Raw genomic sequence first — 16,115 nt, forward strand, 5'->3', positions numbered from 1 at the left:
ACATATAGGGGTTAATTAGGTGATCACCTAACACAGAAAGTTTGGGGTTCAGTATCTGACCCAGCAATGTTAGTTTTGGAGAAATGCGATATGTTTTGCTTGCTGAGGTCACGTAGTGGTATGAACTAATCATATCTATATATATATAACTAAAGACTGACTGTACTGTTGACAATACTGCACTTACAAGTCACTCGAACTAAAATCAAGTTCATACACAATTGTCATTAGGCACTGTTGCATCGTCGAAAATTGTATCTTTAGATTTACTTGTGTTTTGTCATTTGCAATTAAACTTGTTGATTTGCTGTAGACTATTCTATTTCTGATCAGTTTTACCGCGTGTTTTTAACATCTTTAGATAACTCAAAATTATCAATATTGAAGTTGTTTTCCAAATCACTTAAAATTTTGAACCAACTGTGACTTACGTACATTCAATTTCTTTGCCAAGTAAATAATAAAAACTCTGTAGGAAATACTTCTAATATACGTATACATCTTAGGTTTGGTTTTCAATTTATTGTGACACTTATCGAAATAGGAAGGATGCCAAAAATTTCTATTGAAATGGCGACCATTTCTTACCTTGTAAAGAATTTTGTATTGAGAATAACTTATAAAATTTTAGACATTAATTTTGAAACATGTTAAATGAATGATTATTCCTGTTTAATTTTAATTGAATTTCATTTCTTTTCCTCTTTCAGTGAAAGAATGCAAAGGGCTTGTGTTACCAATACTTATAGAGGACCACTGGAACGTAAATTTTCGCGCCTTCCTTTACCTTTTGGCCATGATATGGTGCTTTCTAGGAGTAGCAATCATATCTGATGTTTTCATGTGCTCAATTGAACGAATCACGAGTAAAACCAGGAAGATTCGAATTTCTGATCCTAAAGACAAAGATGGTTTTCGTGAAATAGAAGTGAAAGTATGGAATGATACAGTAGCCAATTTGAGCTTAATGGCTTTGGGGACGAGTGCACCAGAAATTTTATTGTCAGTCATTGAGACTATAGGAAATAAGTTCGAACCCGGTGAACTTGGACCAGCAACTATTGTCGGCTCTGCTGCCTTCAATTTATTGGTTATTACTTCTATATGTATGGTTTCGATTCCAACTGGAGAAATTCGCCAAATCAAAAGTATAAACGTATTCGGTGTGACTTCTTGTTTTAATATGTTTGCCTATATATGGTTAGCAATTGTTCTGCTTGCCAGTTCTAAGGATCTCGTGAAAGTCTGGGAGGCTGTGATTACTTTTACTTTATTTCCTATACTTATCTGCATAGCTTTTCTAGCAGATAAGAACTTTTTCCGGACCAAAAATAAAATCGGTACACCGGTGGAGATTGGAATTGGTAAGTTAATTTTAAATTTATTCTCCCGTTGCTTTTGTTGTTGTTGCTGTTATTTATTCTGGATAAAAATCGATTAAGAAGACTTGTGGACAAAGACATTCCAGAACTTCTCTGTAGCATTTCGTAATTTGAACCACATTAGTCAATGTATCGCTCCATATTCAAGACAAAAGAGTTTAATTTGATGGAGGTTTAGGTGGGGGTTTTTTCTAGCCAGTCAAGCAACCACCCACGCAGAGTCATCGTTGCCTTATATTCATTGTCGTTTAAATGCCTCTTATTTGTGGAATTCCAAGTAGATTCGTAACATTATAAAATATTTGGTCCCCAAGTATTGTACTGAAAACATCTTCAAACAATGCCAGGACCATGTTATACATTTTTGTATTTTCTAGAAATGTAAATTAGATTTATACGTTTACATAAAACAAAATAAATACCGTCGTAGGCGTTTTAAACCTCAATTGATTATTTGAACTACTCTATTTCACATCTGGATTATTAAAAGATGTGCCTGGTCTTCATATTATTTCTTAATCCTTTGCAGCTATAAAAAAGTGTGTGAATGATTTCTTACAACAAAAGCATTAATATTTGGACTTACAGGAAGGGAAATAGGAAGGTGAAATTCAAAATTTCCTCAAGAAAATTGGGATTCAATGTCGTACGATATTTCCGATATAATTCTTAAATGCGATTAAGATTAGCTACACTAAATATTAAGTTTCGTGTTCTTTTTTTATTGTTACTGTCATTGTTGGCGTTTTGTTGTTTCACATTACGAAGGCAAAGATTCCTCATGCTTTGTTGTGTGAGTTGTCTACCATCTAAGTAGGTCTTTAAAAGCCGATGTAATCGTGTGCATATGAGCCAGAATTTTCAGATTTATTTAACGTTCTTATTAAGAATGTTTCTGAAATGTATATTAACTTGGATACATATTTTTAGTTTTCAGCGTTTGATCTTGATATTTAAACTGTTAAGAGTTCATCTTAGACCTTGATCTTAGCCATATGACTGAGAAGCAATAAAGCGACTGAAATATTAAAGAACATTCTAGCTTTTCCCGAGAAGAAACATCGTCAGACAATGGATGACTTTAAAAGTGATTGACCGTCTCTTCGCATTATGTTTGCCGATCAAGCTTAATACTGTTGTTGCAACAGTACCGAAGAGGTGAGGGACAAATTACCAAGTTTTAGGAAAATATTGGTCACGAAAATGGTTCTACTGTGGACCATAGAAAAGTAGCATTTGAACCATATGCGGCCTTTGGGCTACGAATTTGAGACCCTGAATCTAAAGTTACAGTATAAAATGCATCCTTTACGAAACGGTAGGTTATTATTTGATGAAGATTTGTTAGCACGCCGGGCAAAACGGTTAGCGGTATTTCGTCTGTCGCTACGTTCTGGGCTCAAATTCTGCCGAGGTCAACTTTGTGTTTGATCCTTTCGGGGGTCGATAAATTAAGTACCTGTCAAGTATTGGGTTCGATGTGATAGACTATCTCCCTCCCCCAAAATTACAGGCTTTGTGCCTATAGAAGAAAGGATTATTTGATGAAGATTCGACTACAAATTTTAGCCGGTTAAACTAGCATGTAGACACTCACTCAACTGTTCGATAGGCTTTATGTCTAAGTAATCGGACAAATATTTGATTGACTTCAGATAATAAGCTGATAATTACTTTATAAAGCCTGAAAAATTATGAAGTCGGCTCAGGATAAATTGAACACGGAGAAGTGAAATGCCAAATCATGTAACATAAAACTACTTGAACCAAACCCAACACTCATCGTTATATTGTTGCTGCTTTTATTTTATTTTAAGCTGGCTTTAAATAAGATTCTAAATAATTTAGACACCTTCCGCATGAAAAACAGTTGTTTAGTCAGTATTAACATATTTAATGAAGAGTGCATTAAAAAGCTAATTTATCGAAATGAATAAAATATTAGCCATTGACTAGCCATGTTTGCGTGTATTTGTGTGTACGTGTATGTGATTCTTCACCTCGTAATTAGTTTTAGTTAAGATTAAGGCGGCCAGCTGGCAAAAACGTCAGCACGCCGGGCGAAATGCTTAACGTTATTTCGTCTGCCTTTACGTTCAAATTCAGCCGAGGTCGACTTTGCCTTTCATCCTTTCGGGATCGATAAATTAAGTACCAATTACGTACTGGGGGTCGATCTAATCGACTGGCCTCCTCCTCCAAACATTTTGGGCCTTGTTCCAAGAATTGAAAAAAATTAGATTTAGTTAGGTTTTTTTTATTTTTTCGTGTGGAGGTACATGGCCTAGTGGTTAGAGTAGCGGACTCGCAGGCGAGAGATCGCGGGTTCGAACGTCAGACCGGGCGATGTGTGTGTGTGTGTGTTTATGAGCGAAATACCTAAGTTCCACGCAGCTCCGGCAGAAGGTAATGGCGAATTCTGCTGACTCATTTGCCACAACTTTCTCTCACTCTTTCCTCCTTTAGCAGCTCACCTGCGACGGACCGGCGTCCCATCCAGGTGAGGAACCTATACGCCAGTTAAACAGGAGAAACCAGCCCTTATGAGCCAGACATGGCTCGAGAAGGAACAAACAAGTTCTTTTCGTGTTCCTCGCATTTAAAACGTCAACACTAACCGATCAATTCAAATAACATAGTCATACAGGTAAATTTAGATAAGCTTGTATTCGTGAAGGTACGAACATACTAACTCTTCATTCAATATGGCATACGAACGTATATAAAATATATTTGAGGCGCAGGTGTGGCTGTGTGGTAGGAAGCTTGCTTCCCAACCACATGGTTCCGGGTTCAGTTCCACTGCGTGACGCCTTGGGCAAGTGTTTTCTACTACAGCTTCGAGCCGACCAAAGCCTTATGAGTGGATTTGGTAGACGGAAACTGAAAGAAGCCAGTCATATATATATATATATATGTATATGTTTGTGCGTCTATGTTTGTCCCCACAACCGTCGCTGACAACCGATGTTGGTGTGTTTGCGTCCCCGTGACTTAGTTCGGCAAAAGTCACCGATAGAATAAGTACTAGGCTTACAAAGAATAAGTCCTGGCGTCGATTTGTTCTACTAAAGGCGGTGCTCCATTATGGCCGCAGTCAAATGACTGAAACAAAGTAATATAAGAATTTACGCAGGAATGGTTCAATGGTTAAGAAGCTCACTTTGCAACCACCTGGTTTGAGGTTCAGTTCTACTGCTCGGACCTTAGACAAGTGTTTTCTACTATAGCTCCGGGCCGATCAATGCCTTGTGAGTGAATTCAGTAGACGGAAACTATGTGAAAGCCTGACATAGACGTGTGTGTGTGTGTGTGTCTTTATATGTAGTAGTAGTGGTGGTGGTGGTGGTGGTAACAGTGGTGGCTGTCATCGTGGCGGATATGACGGCGGCGGCGGTGGCAGAGTGGCAATGGTTATGGCGGCGGCGACAGCGGTAGCGATGGCAGCAGTGGTCAGAACACTAATAAGAATGAATTAACAGAAACTACGCAGAAGCCGGCTGTTTAGTCACACGCTATTTACTTCGATACGGAAATTCTGTCAAGATCGATGAAATAATCGATTTATTCATCGTCATCTACAAAATATTGCCATATGCTTAAGTAGAAATTCAGTATCGATTTCTTATACTGGCACAAGGACATACATGGGGTGTAGAAGGGGTGGGGATACAGTTGAGTGAATTGAATCCAGTGCAATGTTATCGACTCCGAGTAGTTGAAAGTCATAATGATCAACAGCAATAGGATTGACCTCGAGTGGACGGTTAGACTTTTAGTGCGATCTTCTAAATCAAAATATTATTTATTAACTCGCGGAATTCCGCCGAGGTTAATTTTGCCTTTCATCTTTTCGAGGTCGATAAATTAAGTACCAGTTGAACACTGGGGTCGATGTAATCGACTCATCCCCTCCCTCATGATTGCTGCCCTGCCCTTGTGGCAAAATTTGAAACCATTATTGATTGGCACTCCGTCGGTTACGACGACGAGGGTTCCAGTTGATCCGAACAACGGAACAGCCTGCTCGTGAAATTAACGTGCAAGTGGCTGAGCACTCCACAGACACGTGTACCCTTAACGTAGTTCTCGGGGATATTCGGCGTGACACAGAGTGTGACAAGGCTGACCCTTTGAATTACAGGCACAACAGAAACAGGAAGTAAGAGTGAGAGAAAGTTGTGGTGGAAGAGTACAGCAGGGTTCGCCACTATCCCCTGCAGGAGCCTCGTGGAGCTTTAGGTGTTTTCACTCAATAAACACTCACAACGCCCAGTCTTGGAAAAGAAACCGCGATCCTACAACCACGAGTCCGCTGCCCTAACCACTGGGCCATTGCGCCTCCACAAAACCATTATTAATTAGCGAAAAAACGGCGAGTTGGCAGAATTGTTGGCACGTCGGGCGAAATGCTTAGCGGAACTTCGTCTGTCTTTACGTTCTGAGTTCAAATTCCGTCGAGGTCGACTTTGCTTTTCATCCTTTCGGGGTCGATTAAATAAGTACCAGTTACGCACTGGGGTTGATATAATCGACTTAATCCGTTTGTCTGTCCTTGTTTGTCCCCTCTGTGTAGCCCCTTGTGTGCAGTAAAGAAATAAGAATTGTTGGCACGCCGGGCGAAATGCTTAACGCCATTTCGTCTGTCTTTAATGTTCTGAGTTCAAATTCCGCCGAGGTCGACTTTGCCTTTCATCTTTTCGGGGGTCAATAAATTAGGTATCAGTTGCGTACTGGTGTCGATTTAATCGACTGCCCCCCCCCCTCTCACCAAATTTCAGGCTTTGTGCCTTTAGCAGAAAGCATTATTAACTCGCGGAATTCCGCCGAGGTTGACTTTGCCCTTCATGCTTTCGGAGTCGATAAGTACCAGTAGAACACTGGGGTCGATGTAATTGACTCATCCCCTCCCTCAAGTTGCTGCCCTTGTAGCAAAATTTGAAGCTATTATTAACATGCGGAAAAGCGACGAGCTGGCAGAATCGTTAGCACGCCGGGCGAAATGTTAGCAGAATTTCGTCCGTTTTCACGTTCCGAGTTCAAATTCCACCGAGGTCGACTTTGGCTTTCAGCCTTTCGGGGTCGATAAATTAAGTACCAGTTGCGAACTGGTGTCGATGTAATCGACTAGTCCCCTCACTCCAAATTTCAGGCCTTGTGCTTTTAGTAGAAATGGTTATCAACTAGCTGAAAGGCGGCGAGCTGGAAAATATTGTGAGTACGCTGGACAAAATGCTTAGCGGCATTTCGTTCGACTTTACATTCTGAGTTCAAATTACGCCGATTCCGATTTTGCCATTTATCCTTTCGGGGTCGATAAAATAAGTACTAATTTAACCCCTGGAGCAGTATTTCGCTCATGAGCACAACGCATAGTTGGTGAGGGAATCGAAACCACGACCTTTCGTACAACACCCTAACCCTATCGTCTCTGTGGGATCGATAAAATAAAATGCTTGTCAATTACCAGAATCGATAATATCGACTAACTCCCTCCCGCAAAAATTTCTACCTTTGGGCCTAAATTACAAACCATTATTAATAAATCGAAGCAAGCTATATTTGGAGGATGTTTATACAGTAGTTGTAATTGTTTGCTGTTAGTAGTAGTGGCGGTGGTGGCGGTGGTTTTGCTGTATCAAAGCTACATCCTCCATTCTACACCATATACATTGTTCTCCTGGTTTTAGTGTCTCTCTCTCTCTCTTTCTCTTATGATGGGGAGTAATTTGAAAGAGACTTGGTTGGGATCTTGTTCAAAACGGGGGCACCAGTTTTCATTTATGTTTTATGTAGTGTTTTTGGTACCGAAAGACTTTCAAACTTCGTATACTTATCTATTTTGTGTTATAGAACAGAAAAAAAATTTTGTATTCGAATTTTTTTCATGTAAAAAATTGTCTTATTTCGATAATTTCAACCAATCACTGACAAGTATTCAGTTGTTTACACTTAATCCTTTGGCAGTTTAAGCGGTGTAAAGCGTATTTAATCTCCATTACTTCTGACATTTTGCAGAGGCAACACACGTGTGTTCGTTTTCCCTAACCCTAATCCTAACCCTAACCCTAATTGACTTGCTCCTTCCCTCAAAAACCATGCCTTGTGCCTATAATAGAAAGGTTTATTAGCTACTGCCAATATGCTTCAGCCATTTTTTGACAAGGAAATAATAATTTTATCACCGCGAGAATCGTTTGTTTACGTAGTCAGCACTTACTGTTATTCGGCTGAATGGACGTCAGTCATTAGTTGAAATTACAGAAATACGACAACTTTAACATGAAATAACTTGCGATGTACGTTTTTTTGTTAAGAAGACTAAGAGAAAAAGATGTTTTATATGACACATTCTACCAGTGTCCCAAGTTTCAAAGTGTTTCGTTAAGAAAATACTGGTGCCCCCGTTTTGAACAAGATCCCTTGGTTGCTATTTCTAGCTAATCAGGTTAGCCGTAAGTGTTACTTTATTGTGTTGTCCTATATTATAAATCACATTAAGGCGGCGAGATGGCAGAATCGTTAACACGCCGGGCGAAATACTTAGCGGTATTTCATCTGCCGCTACGTTCTGAGTTCAAATTCCGCCGAGGTCGACTTTGTCTTTCATCCTTTCGGGGTCGATAAAATAAGCACCAGATGTACACTGGAGTCGATGTAATCGACTTAACTCCTTCCCCAAAATGTCTGCCCTTGTGAAAAAATTTGAAACCATTATAAATCACATTCAGAACCGAGTTGTTAATATGGCGGGTCCTCTCATTTCTACTTGGTTGGAGTCTCATTTCTACTTGGTTGGCTCACAGTCGAAATGTCTTTTCTATAAGTATTTCCATGATCGTTACTCCGATGAATTTTGAGGTCTAGTACTCTCAGTCAAGACCTTTAAACGTGTTGCCCATTTCTCTTCTCGGCTTCGTTATTTCTCCGTTAAGCTTCCTGTCAGTCATAAGCCCTAATATTCTAGTAGCTTCTTCGATGGAACTCACTACCATCGTCCTGTTTTCCTCTGGTCTATGATATTCAGACTTTTAAACTTCCCATCAATCGATATCTTTTCAATTCATAGCCCCCCCCCCCCACCCTTCTTTGCCTTCTTTGTAGTCTCTTACACTGTGGAGGCGCAATGTCCCAGTGGTTAAGGAAGCGGACTCGCGGTCATACAATCGCGGTTTCGATTCCCAGACCGGGCGTTGTGAGTGTTTATTTAGCGAAAACACCTAAAGCTTCGCGAGGCTCCGGCAGGGGATGGTGGCGAACCCTGCTGTACTCGTCCACCACAACTTTCTCTCACTCTTACTTCCAGGTTCTGTTGTGCCTGTAATTCAAAGGGTCAGCCTTGTCACACTCTGTGTCACGCTGAATCTCCCCGAGAACTACGTTAAGGGTACACGTGTCTGTGGAGTGCTCAGCCACTTGCACGTTAATTTCACGAGCAAGTTGTTCCGTTGATCGGATCAACTGGAACCCTCGACGTCGTAAGCGACGGAGTGCCAACAAGTCTCTTACACTACAGTGACCTTGAGCCTCATTTTGGGCAAAATCGTATTAAAAAAATTTATGTAACTTGTCCCAATATCTTTATGTCGATGCAGTTTATCTCAGGCGTAATTTTGTAGTGAAGAGGTCTACTTCAGAACCACGTAGTACATAGTATAAGGCGTTTTCTCTAATATCCTCGGATGTTGATCAATGCCTTAAGAGTAGAGTTTCGTTGACGGAAGCAGATGGAACGTGTTTGCGTGTGTGTGTGCGTGCGCGTCTGTTTAACTTTTACAAGAAAAGAAGTAACAGAGGCATCGCAGTTTGAGCCTGCTAGCCTTCGTGGGACTGTCCCACAAATGTCAGCAAGCCGAAATTTTGGAGTCACTGTTTTCCCTCTTTTTGCAGAAGTCTAATAAACATGTACTCTACTAAAAACCAGTGAAGAATTTTTCAGTTTAATGTTAAATTATTTTATATAAAAACTGACGTAAAAACAAACATTTATATATACTAGCGGAATCCGTGAATATTCCACAGAATTAGTAGTAAACTTGCGTTATTCCTGAAAACTTTATCCAAAAAAACTGAAAACGTAGCCTGTGTTGCGTCCTATCGTTTATCTGCTATTCATTGAAACGTGAAATAAACTGCAATACGATGATTACTTAATGCACTCCAGATATATACTTTATATACTTTATGCACAATTTTATGGACTTAATACGCAGCACTCATAAAATAAATATTCACTCATATTTTTCCATTTTTCCCATAAACAGAAAAAAATTACATTTTAAAATTTACCTGATCACAATTTCATATCTAGAAAACAAAAATTGTATTTAAAAATGATTTCATATTTAAAATATAGGGGTTACTGTTTCACGGGGATAACAGTTTAATGCAACATGGCCTACTCTGAAGACCATATCTTGGTAACTTATAAGCCAAGACGATGGGCCAAACCCAATACACATTTCAATTTGCGTACACCTTTCAATCCAATACTTCTTTGCAGACTGTGTTCTCAGTGAAAGTTCTCCCTCTTTTTTCCCCTTGTGTTTCAATGTTGATAACTTTAACTCTCACATCAGATAATTTGCGAGCCCTTGAGAATGCAACATATAGCTGGCCATGGCCGAATACAGGTTCAGGCAAGAACAGCTCCACTTTATCAAATGTCTGCCCTTGTGATTTATTGATAGTCATTGCATATGACAGGCGAACGGGAATCTGGTTTCTTTCTAAAGTGAATGGCAAGTTTGGGATGCGCATGCGTTAAGTGATATAAAAAAAACTTAGTTCAATTAAAAAAAACATTACTTTTCACTATGCACTCACCATCTCCATCTCCACCACCACCACCACTACCATCATCATCTCTCACTCTCTCTCCCCTCTCCCTTTTCCTCTGTCTGTCTGTCTGTCTGTCTCTCTCTCTCTCTCTCTCTCTCTCTCTCTCTCTCTGCCTTTCTTTAATCTCACCATCCAAACGTCACCCCTCTGCTAAAATTATATTCCTAACTCTCCTCTATATCACTACCTTCAACTAACTTTTTTAACCACGAAATAAATGTTACGTTTCCCCTATCACATGTCATGGATGCTTCTCTCTCTCTCTCTCTCTGTATCTTTTCTCTCTTCTTTTTCTTTCTCTCTCTTTCTACCTCACTCTTCGCCTAATCCTCTTTTTCTCTCTTCCTCTTTTCTTTCTCCCTCGTTTTCTTTAATCACTTGAAAGCGTCACTGAAGGGCTAAGTAACATAATGACAAGTATAATTATTATAAGATGTGTGTGTGTGTGTGTGTGTGTGTCTTTTGGCGGTGAATGTCGGCGAAAGAATATTAACAACGATTAGAATACAGAAAAACAAAACAATGTTCTTCGAACGAATCGCCTTGAAAATATTTGTTCAGCACCGAGTTACAGATATCGTCATGCAACAATAGTCGTCCTAAATGCTGTGAGCCGGTGACTGGCCTGTTGAAAAACCTGTAACCAATGATCTCTATTGCTCACCATATACGACATAGAATGCTAGAATAATAAATAGATAAATATCATCTGCCTGCAGAAAACGATCAAAGTCGATCTCGTATTACAGACATGGTGAAAATAAAAATGCTCTTCCTATTACATTCTTATTTCCCTGTGGAGCTTTGCTCTCGTCAGAATTCACTTAGCAAACAACGAATGTAATTCAGTCTGGCATTTAATAATGATAATGTTTTCATCACAACAGCAATTTATCGACCTCGTCGCTTCGTTTTATTACTTTCACATGTGTGTTGTTTCTTTGTTGAGGTACTGAGGTGCTAAGTGAGGATAGCATCTATGTCATTTTAATTTACTGCTTTTATATGTTCTTTTCAATTTGAGCATATATGAATGAACAAACTTACCGATAGAAACAGCAGCCAAATCTCCTCTAAATTACGCTCTCCCGTCATAAACTGGGAAGGATATTTTGTATAATGTCATCCTGGATAAACAGAAGACTGTCGGGGCTGAAATGTCTTCCATCATGCCTACCCAATCCGGACAGACTTATGATCAACGCATGTGAAAAAATGGGTTTCATGACACAAATAAAACCCCTTGATTGCTTGAGGGGCGATAAGGTTTTTTTGTAAGTGGGCTGTTTTAGTTTACACAGGATGCAGAGTAATTATCTATTGTTTAAGAGTAATTTGATAGCGATGATACACAGAATAAATGGACTCCGTTGTATTAGTTTAGGCTTAAATTCTATGCTTTTATTATCGTTCATGATATGACTCATCCGTCTTTAATTTGGATCATACTGCAGTGAGGCTTAACAATTGAAGCATGGGTTTCATTTTAACTCTTTGCCTGGTCAAAGCAATTTTACAGTTTTTCCTAAACGTCCATGATTATTTTCAAACTTTTAGTTAGTCTTTATTTCATACGTTTTAAGTGATATAAAGCTTTTCTTTCAGATGTCCTACTCGGGTAGTTGAAAAAAATTGGGAATGTGCATCATATATGATGCATGGACGCCAGGGAAATGTCTGCTGCGTATCACGTGTAGTACACAGGACAGATAAAGGATTAAAGGCAGAATAGAAATTATGGTGGAGCTGATTGTTATGCTGGGATGGTCGACAGACGGCTCAGGCGTTCATTTGGAGGCTAGGCAACGGATAAATCTCATTAAAGGAAATGAGAAAGTGAAATATCTTTGGCATCAGTGAATTAGGCTAAATGGCAATTTTTACAAGTCGCAAATGACTGGTTATTGTAACTTTTTTCTTTGAATGATATGAAAGTCTTTTCGTCGACAGTAAGGGATTGTCTGTAGCTTTTGTTTCATTCAATCGTTTTATACAATATTTTCGTCCATGTTCTTAAGTCTATGATTTTGTAATGTCAAAAAGAAATTTCGTTTATGGCTTTATTGCTATTTAAATAAAAAAAAAAACATTATCATCGTAATAGTAATGAAAGAACATTAGAATCAATAGTATTTGTAATAGCAGCAGGAACAGCAGCAGCAGTAGCAGCAGCAACGGAAAGTAATTAATGTTCGGCTGATATTAATGCGTGAATAACATTTAGTTGTTATAACTTCAGCTTCCTTCAGGACGTAACAATGTCGATGACGACATCTGAGCGGAGTTTTTAAAATTAAATCTATCTCGAATTATTTGTAAATATAACCTGAATCGAAGACATGATTTAGAAAATAGAAGCCTAATCGAGCATGTATTAGATAGATAGATAGATAGATAGATAGATAGATAGATAGATAGATACATACATACATACATACATACATACATACATACATATGTATATATATATATATGGGAGAATTTACGAAAAAAAAACAACAGACAGGTGGTGTAAACAACAAATGGATGTATTAGTTTAACGCTCGGGAATAGAGAAAGTCTTTGACGTTTCGAGCTACGCTCTTCAACTGAAAGGAACACAGAAAGAAATAAGGAGAGAAACAAGGAGAGAAACAAGGAGAAAAAATATAAATGTAGTGGTCAGCGATCTATCATGGCGATATATATATATATATATATATATATATATATATATGCGTAGATACATATATACATGTATACTTTATTGAAAAGCAGCAGAAATATCACAAAAACTGTTACTCAGAGTTTCACGTTCCCGTTCGTCGGACAGTTGTCTTTAGAATTCTAAACAAAACTGTCCGACGAACGGGAACGTGAAACTCTGAGTAACAGTTTTTGTGATATTTCTGCTGCTTTTCAATAAAGTATATTACTCTACCTCTGGTATTCGAGTACTATTTTTTCCACCTTGTTTCTCATTTATGTGATTACTCGGCATATATATATATATATATATATATATATATATATATATATATATATATATATATATATATATATATGTGTGTGTGTGTGTGTATATATATATATATATATGCACATACGTTTAAGTATGTAGGTATATGTGTCTGCATGTGTGTGTGTCTGCGTGTGTGTGTGTGCGCGCGCGCGCGTATGCGTTTAAGTGTCCGGGTTCTAGTATTCTTCCTATAAGGATGTGGTTAGCATCTAAATATGAATCAAGGTTTTATCTCTGGAATTTATATAATAACAAAGAAATATCTTTGAATTTTTGAAGCATTTTATGTATGTGTGTTTGTGTGTCTGTGTTTGTCCCCCCACCATCGCTTGACAGCCGATGCTGGTGTGTTTACGTCCCCATAACTAAGCGGTTCGGCAAAAAGAGACCGATAGAATAAGTACTAGGCTTACAAAGAATAAGTCTTGGGGTCGATTTTCTCGACTAAAGGCGGTGCTCCAGCATGGCCGCAGTTAAATGACTGAAACAAGTAAAAGTGTAAAAGAGTAAAGTAAAGTATAAGTGTATCATATATGCAACGCGAAAGGAGTTTTTCGCAAGTGTTCTTTGACTTATTCATTAATATATATCTGTTAAAGTACGTGTAATGTTTAATTATTCAGGTAGAAATATCCGTATGTGCTATTATCTATATTATTATGTCGCTGAAAGTCTTCCATAATATATTACGTTACCTTCATGAAAGAGAATGTTTCTTAATTTTTCGTGATTCAGTGCCCCCAGTTCTCAGAATGTCGTTTCAAAAGTACTCCCACTTTTTCCTTTGCAAAAAGAAGTAGATTATTTTAATGAAACAAGCTAATTTTGAGCAGTGGTTTATAACCCCATCCAATATGTGCCTCTTTTCAAATATTGCAAGAACTACTTCTCTTAACGTTATATTTCTATGGAAGACCTAATTAACAAGATAATTTTGAACCTTGTTGCTCATGCTATACTTCTGTTCCCTTATTCCGCAATATCCTTTCTGTATGCTATTTCGGGCAAAGCCTTTTTTGAAAATGTTCTTAACACATAAGCATTAAGTCTGATTTTAAAATATAATTTCTAAAAATATTATCGAAACACCCTGTCCCATTATCACTGCGGAAATCAACTTCATCGCCCCTTTCATTAAACGAAATGTACCTCGACATTAGCAAACTCGTGTATATAAAATAGTCGTCCTGTGCGGCTTCCATACCCTGTACGTCCCATGATGCGCCACTTCATACCATCGCTCCTCCTTGATATTTATCACCCCTGTGTGAGCACCCGATGTACCCAAAAAGGCGCTGCAACCCAGGATAAGAACCACTGAAGAAAGTGGTAATAAGAATAATCTGAATTTCGAGCTGATAGTCTGGTCGATTCTTGATTTGTGATCTTTGCAATCAGCAGATAGGCAAATATCTTATCCGGTGAGGGCAACACTCATCCAGTAATATGACGAATGAAAGTTACGCATCTCTGAAAGCTTGACAATGCAATTTGATTATATAATTTACGTTTTGAGACTAATAACCATTCTGTGCAAATGAAATGCGTAAAATAGTGTAACTAAATATTTTATAAACTTCTGGTTTCGTTTGCTTTCTGTCAGTCTCTCTCTCTCTCTCTCTCTCTCTCTCTCTCTCTCTCTCTCTCTCTCTCTCTCTCTCTCTCTCTCTCTCTCTCTCTCTCTGTATATACATGCTTGTATTTGTGTGTAAAAAAATGTGTGTTTCTGTACATGCAATCTTACACTCATACACACATATACATACATACATACATATATATATATATATATATATATATATATATATATAAATGGCTTCACTGTAAATTCATTTTGGGTTTACTTTACTGTAAATCCTGCATCTATAATTTCATCCACTAGCAATTCCCAGGCAGCTTAATTCTATGGTGAGCAAAAACAAATTCGATAAATTCATCGTCAGGTTTTTTTTCTCCACAGAACAAAATACGCGCTAAACATTATTCGAAGTTGTTTTGTTTCGTTTTTTTATCTTTATTCTCAGAGTAAATACACTATATTTCATTAACAACGAAAAAATAAATTCAATGATAAAAAGATTCCATTTTCCATTAGGAATTTTTTTAGAAATCATGGAAAAGAAACCATCAGGAGATTCAGTACTAATCGAACTGTTTATCACCACAAAAAAGAAAGATAGAAATTGTACATCATGAATTCAATGCTTCATCAATGAATATCAAAAATCACAAAATACTGGATTATTTAAGAGACAGTGTTCATAATTTGTCTTTTTAGACTGTTTCTTCATCCTCCCAATTTAAGATAATATCTTTTTACTGCATTTTTTTCGTTTGTGATTCTATTTTGAAAATAATCTTGGTTATATTCTTTTTCATGTATAAGTTTATGCTTATACTTTTCGTCTTCGAATTTCTTATTTTGTTAAGGAAATGTGATGTTTTTACTGTAAGAATAAAAACTTTAAATAATTTCTAATGAATATATTCTGCAGATAAAATGTATGACGATAAATTTATCAACAATATATTCGCTTGCGATATGATGTTCTTTATCTTAACCTTGTTTGATTGCCATTGTCGACAGTGGCCTCTGTAGTTCTGAGTCCACTACAAGACAAACAAAAGAAAGACCGTCTTCCGAGACATAATACTGGCCATTATCTGCTCTCGTATTTGCACTTTGATGTTCTCACTTTGAGCATAGGTATTAGAAATTTTCGCTCAGAATAATCACTGAAAGAAGAAAGCAGTTGATGTACAGCGATGTACTAGGACAGAAGCAGTGCGTATGTACTGAGACAAAAGAAAGAAAGAGCGAGAGTGGATGAGACAGGAATTATTGAAATGAAAAGTTAGATGAATAGATGGGTGGGGTATTGAAAGAGGGA

General features: G+C 37.9%; 1 protein-coding gene across 1 annotated transcript in view; it reads left to right on the forward strand.

Annotated features, from left to right (window-relative positions):
- The window catches only part of LOC106881210 (sodium/calcium exchanger Calx-like), a 281,512-nt gene that overhangs the window by 142,059 nt on the left and 123,338 nt on the right, over positions 1-16,115 (forward strand). Inside the window, exon 2 of the mRNA XM_089352997.1 lies at positions 711-1,364. Within this exon, the coding sequence (XP_089209123.1) occupies positions 711-1,364 (654 nt within the window). The remainder of the gene's footprint in view (positions 1-710; positions 1,365-16,115) is intronic.

The sequence above is a fragment of the Octopus bimaculoides genome, chromosome 5, assembly GCF_046866305.1.
Source record: "Octopus bimaculoides isolate indiv1 chromosome 5, ASM4686630v1, whole genome shotgun sequence".
NCBI classification, from domain to species: Eukaryota; Metazoa; Mollusca; class Cephalopoda; order Octopoda; family Octopodidae; genus Octopus; species Octopus bimaculoides.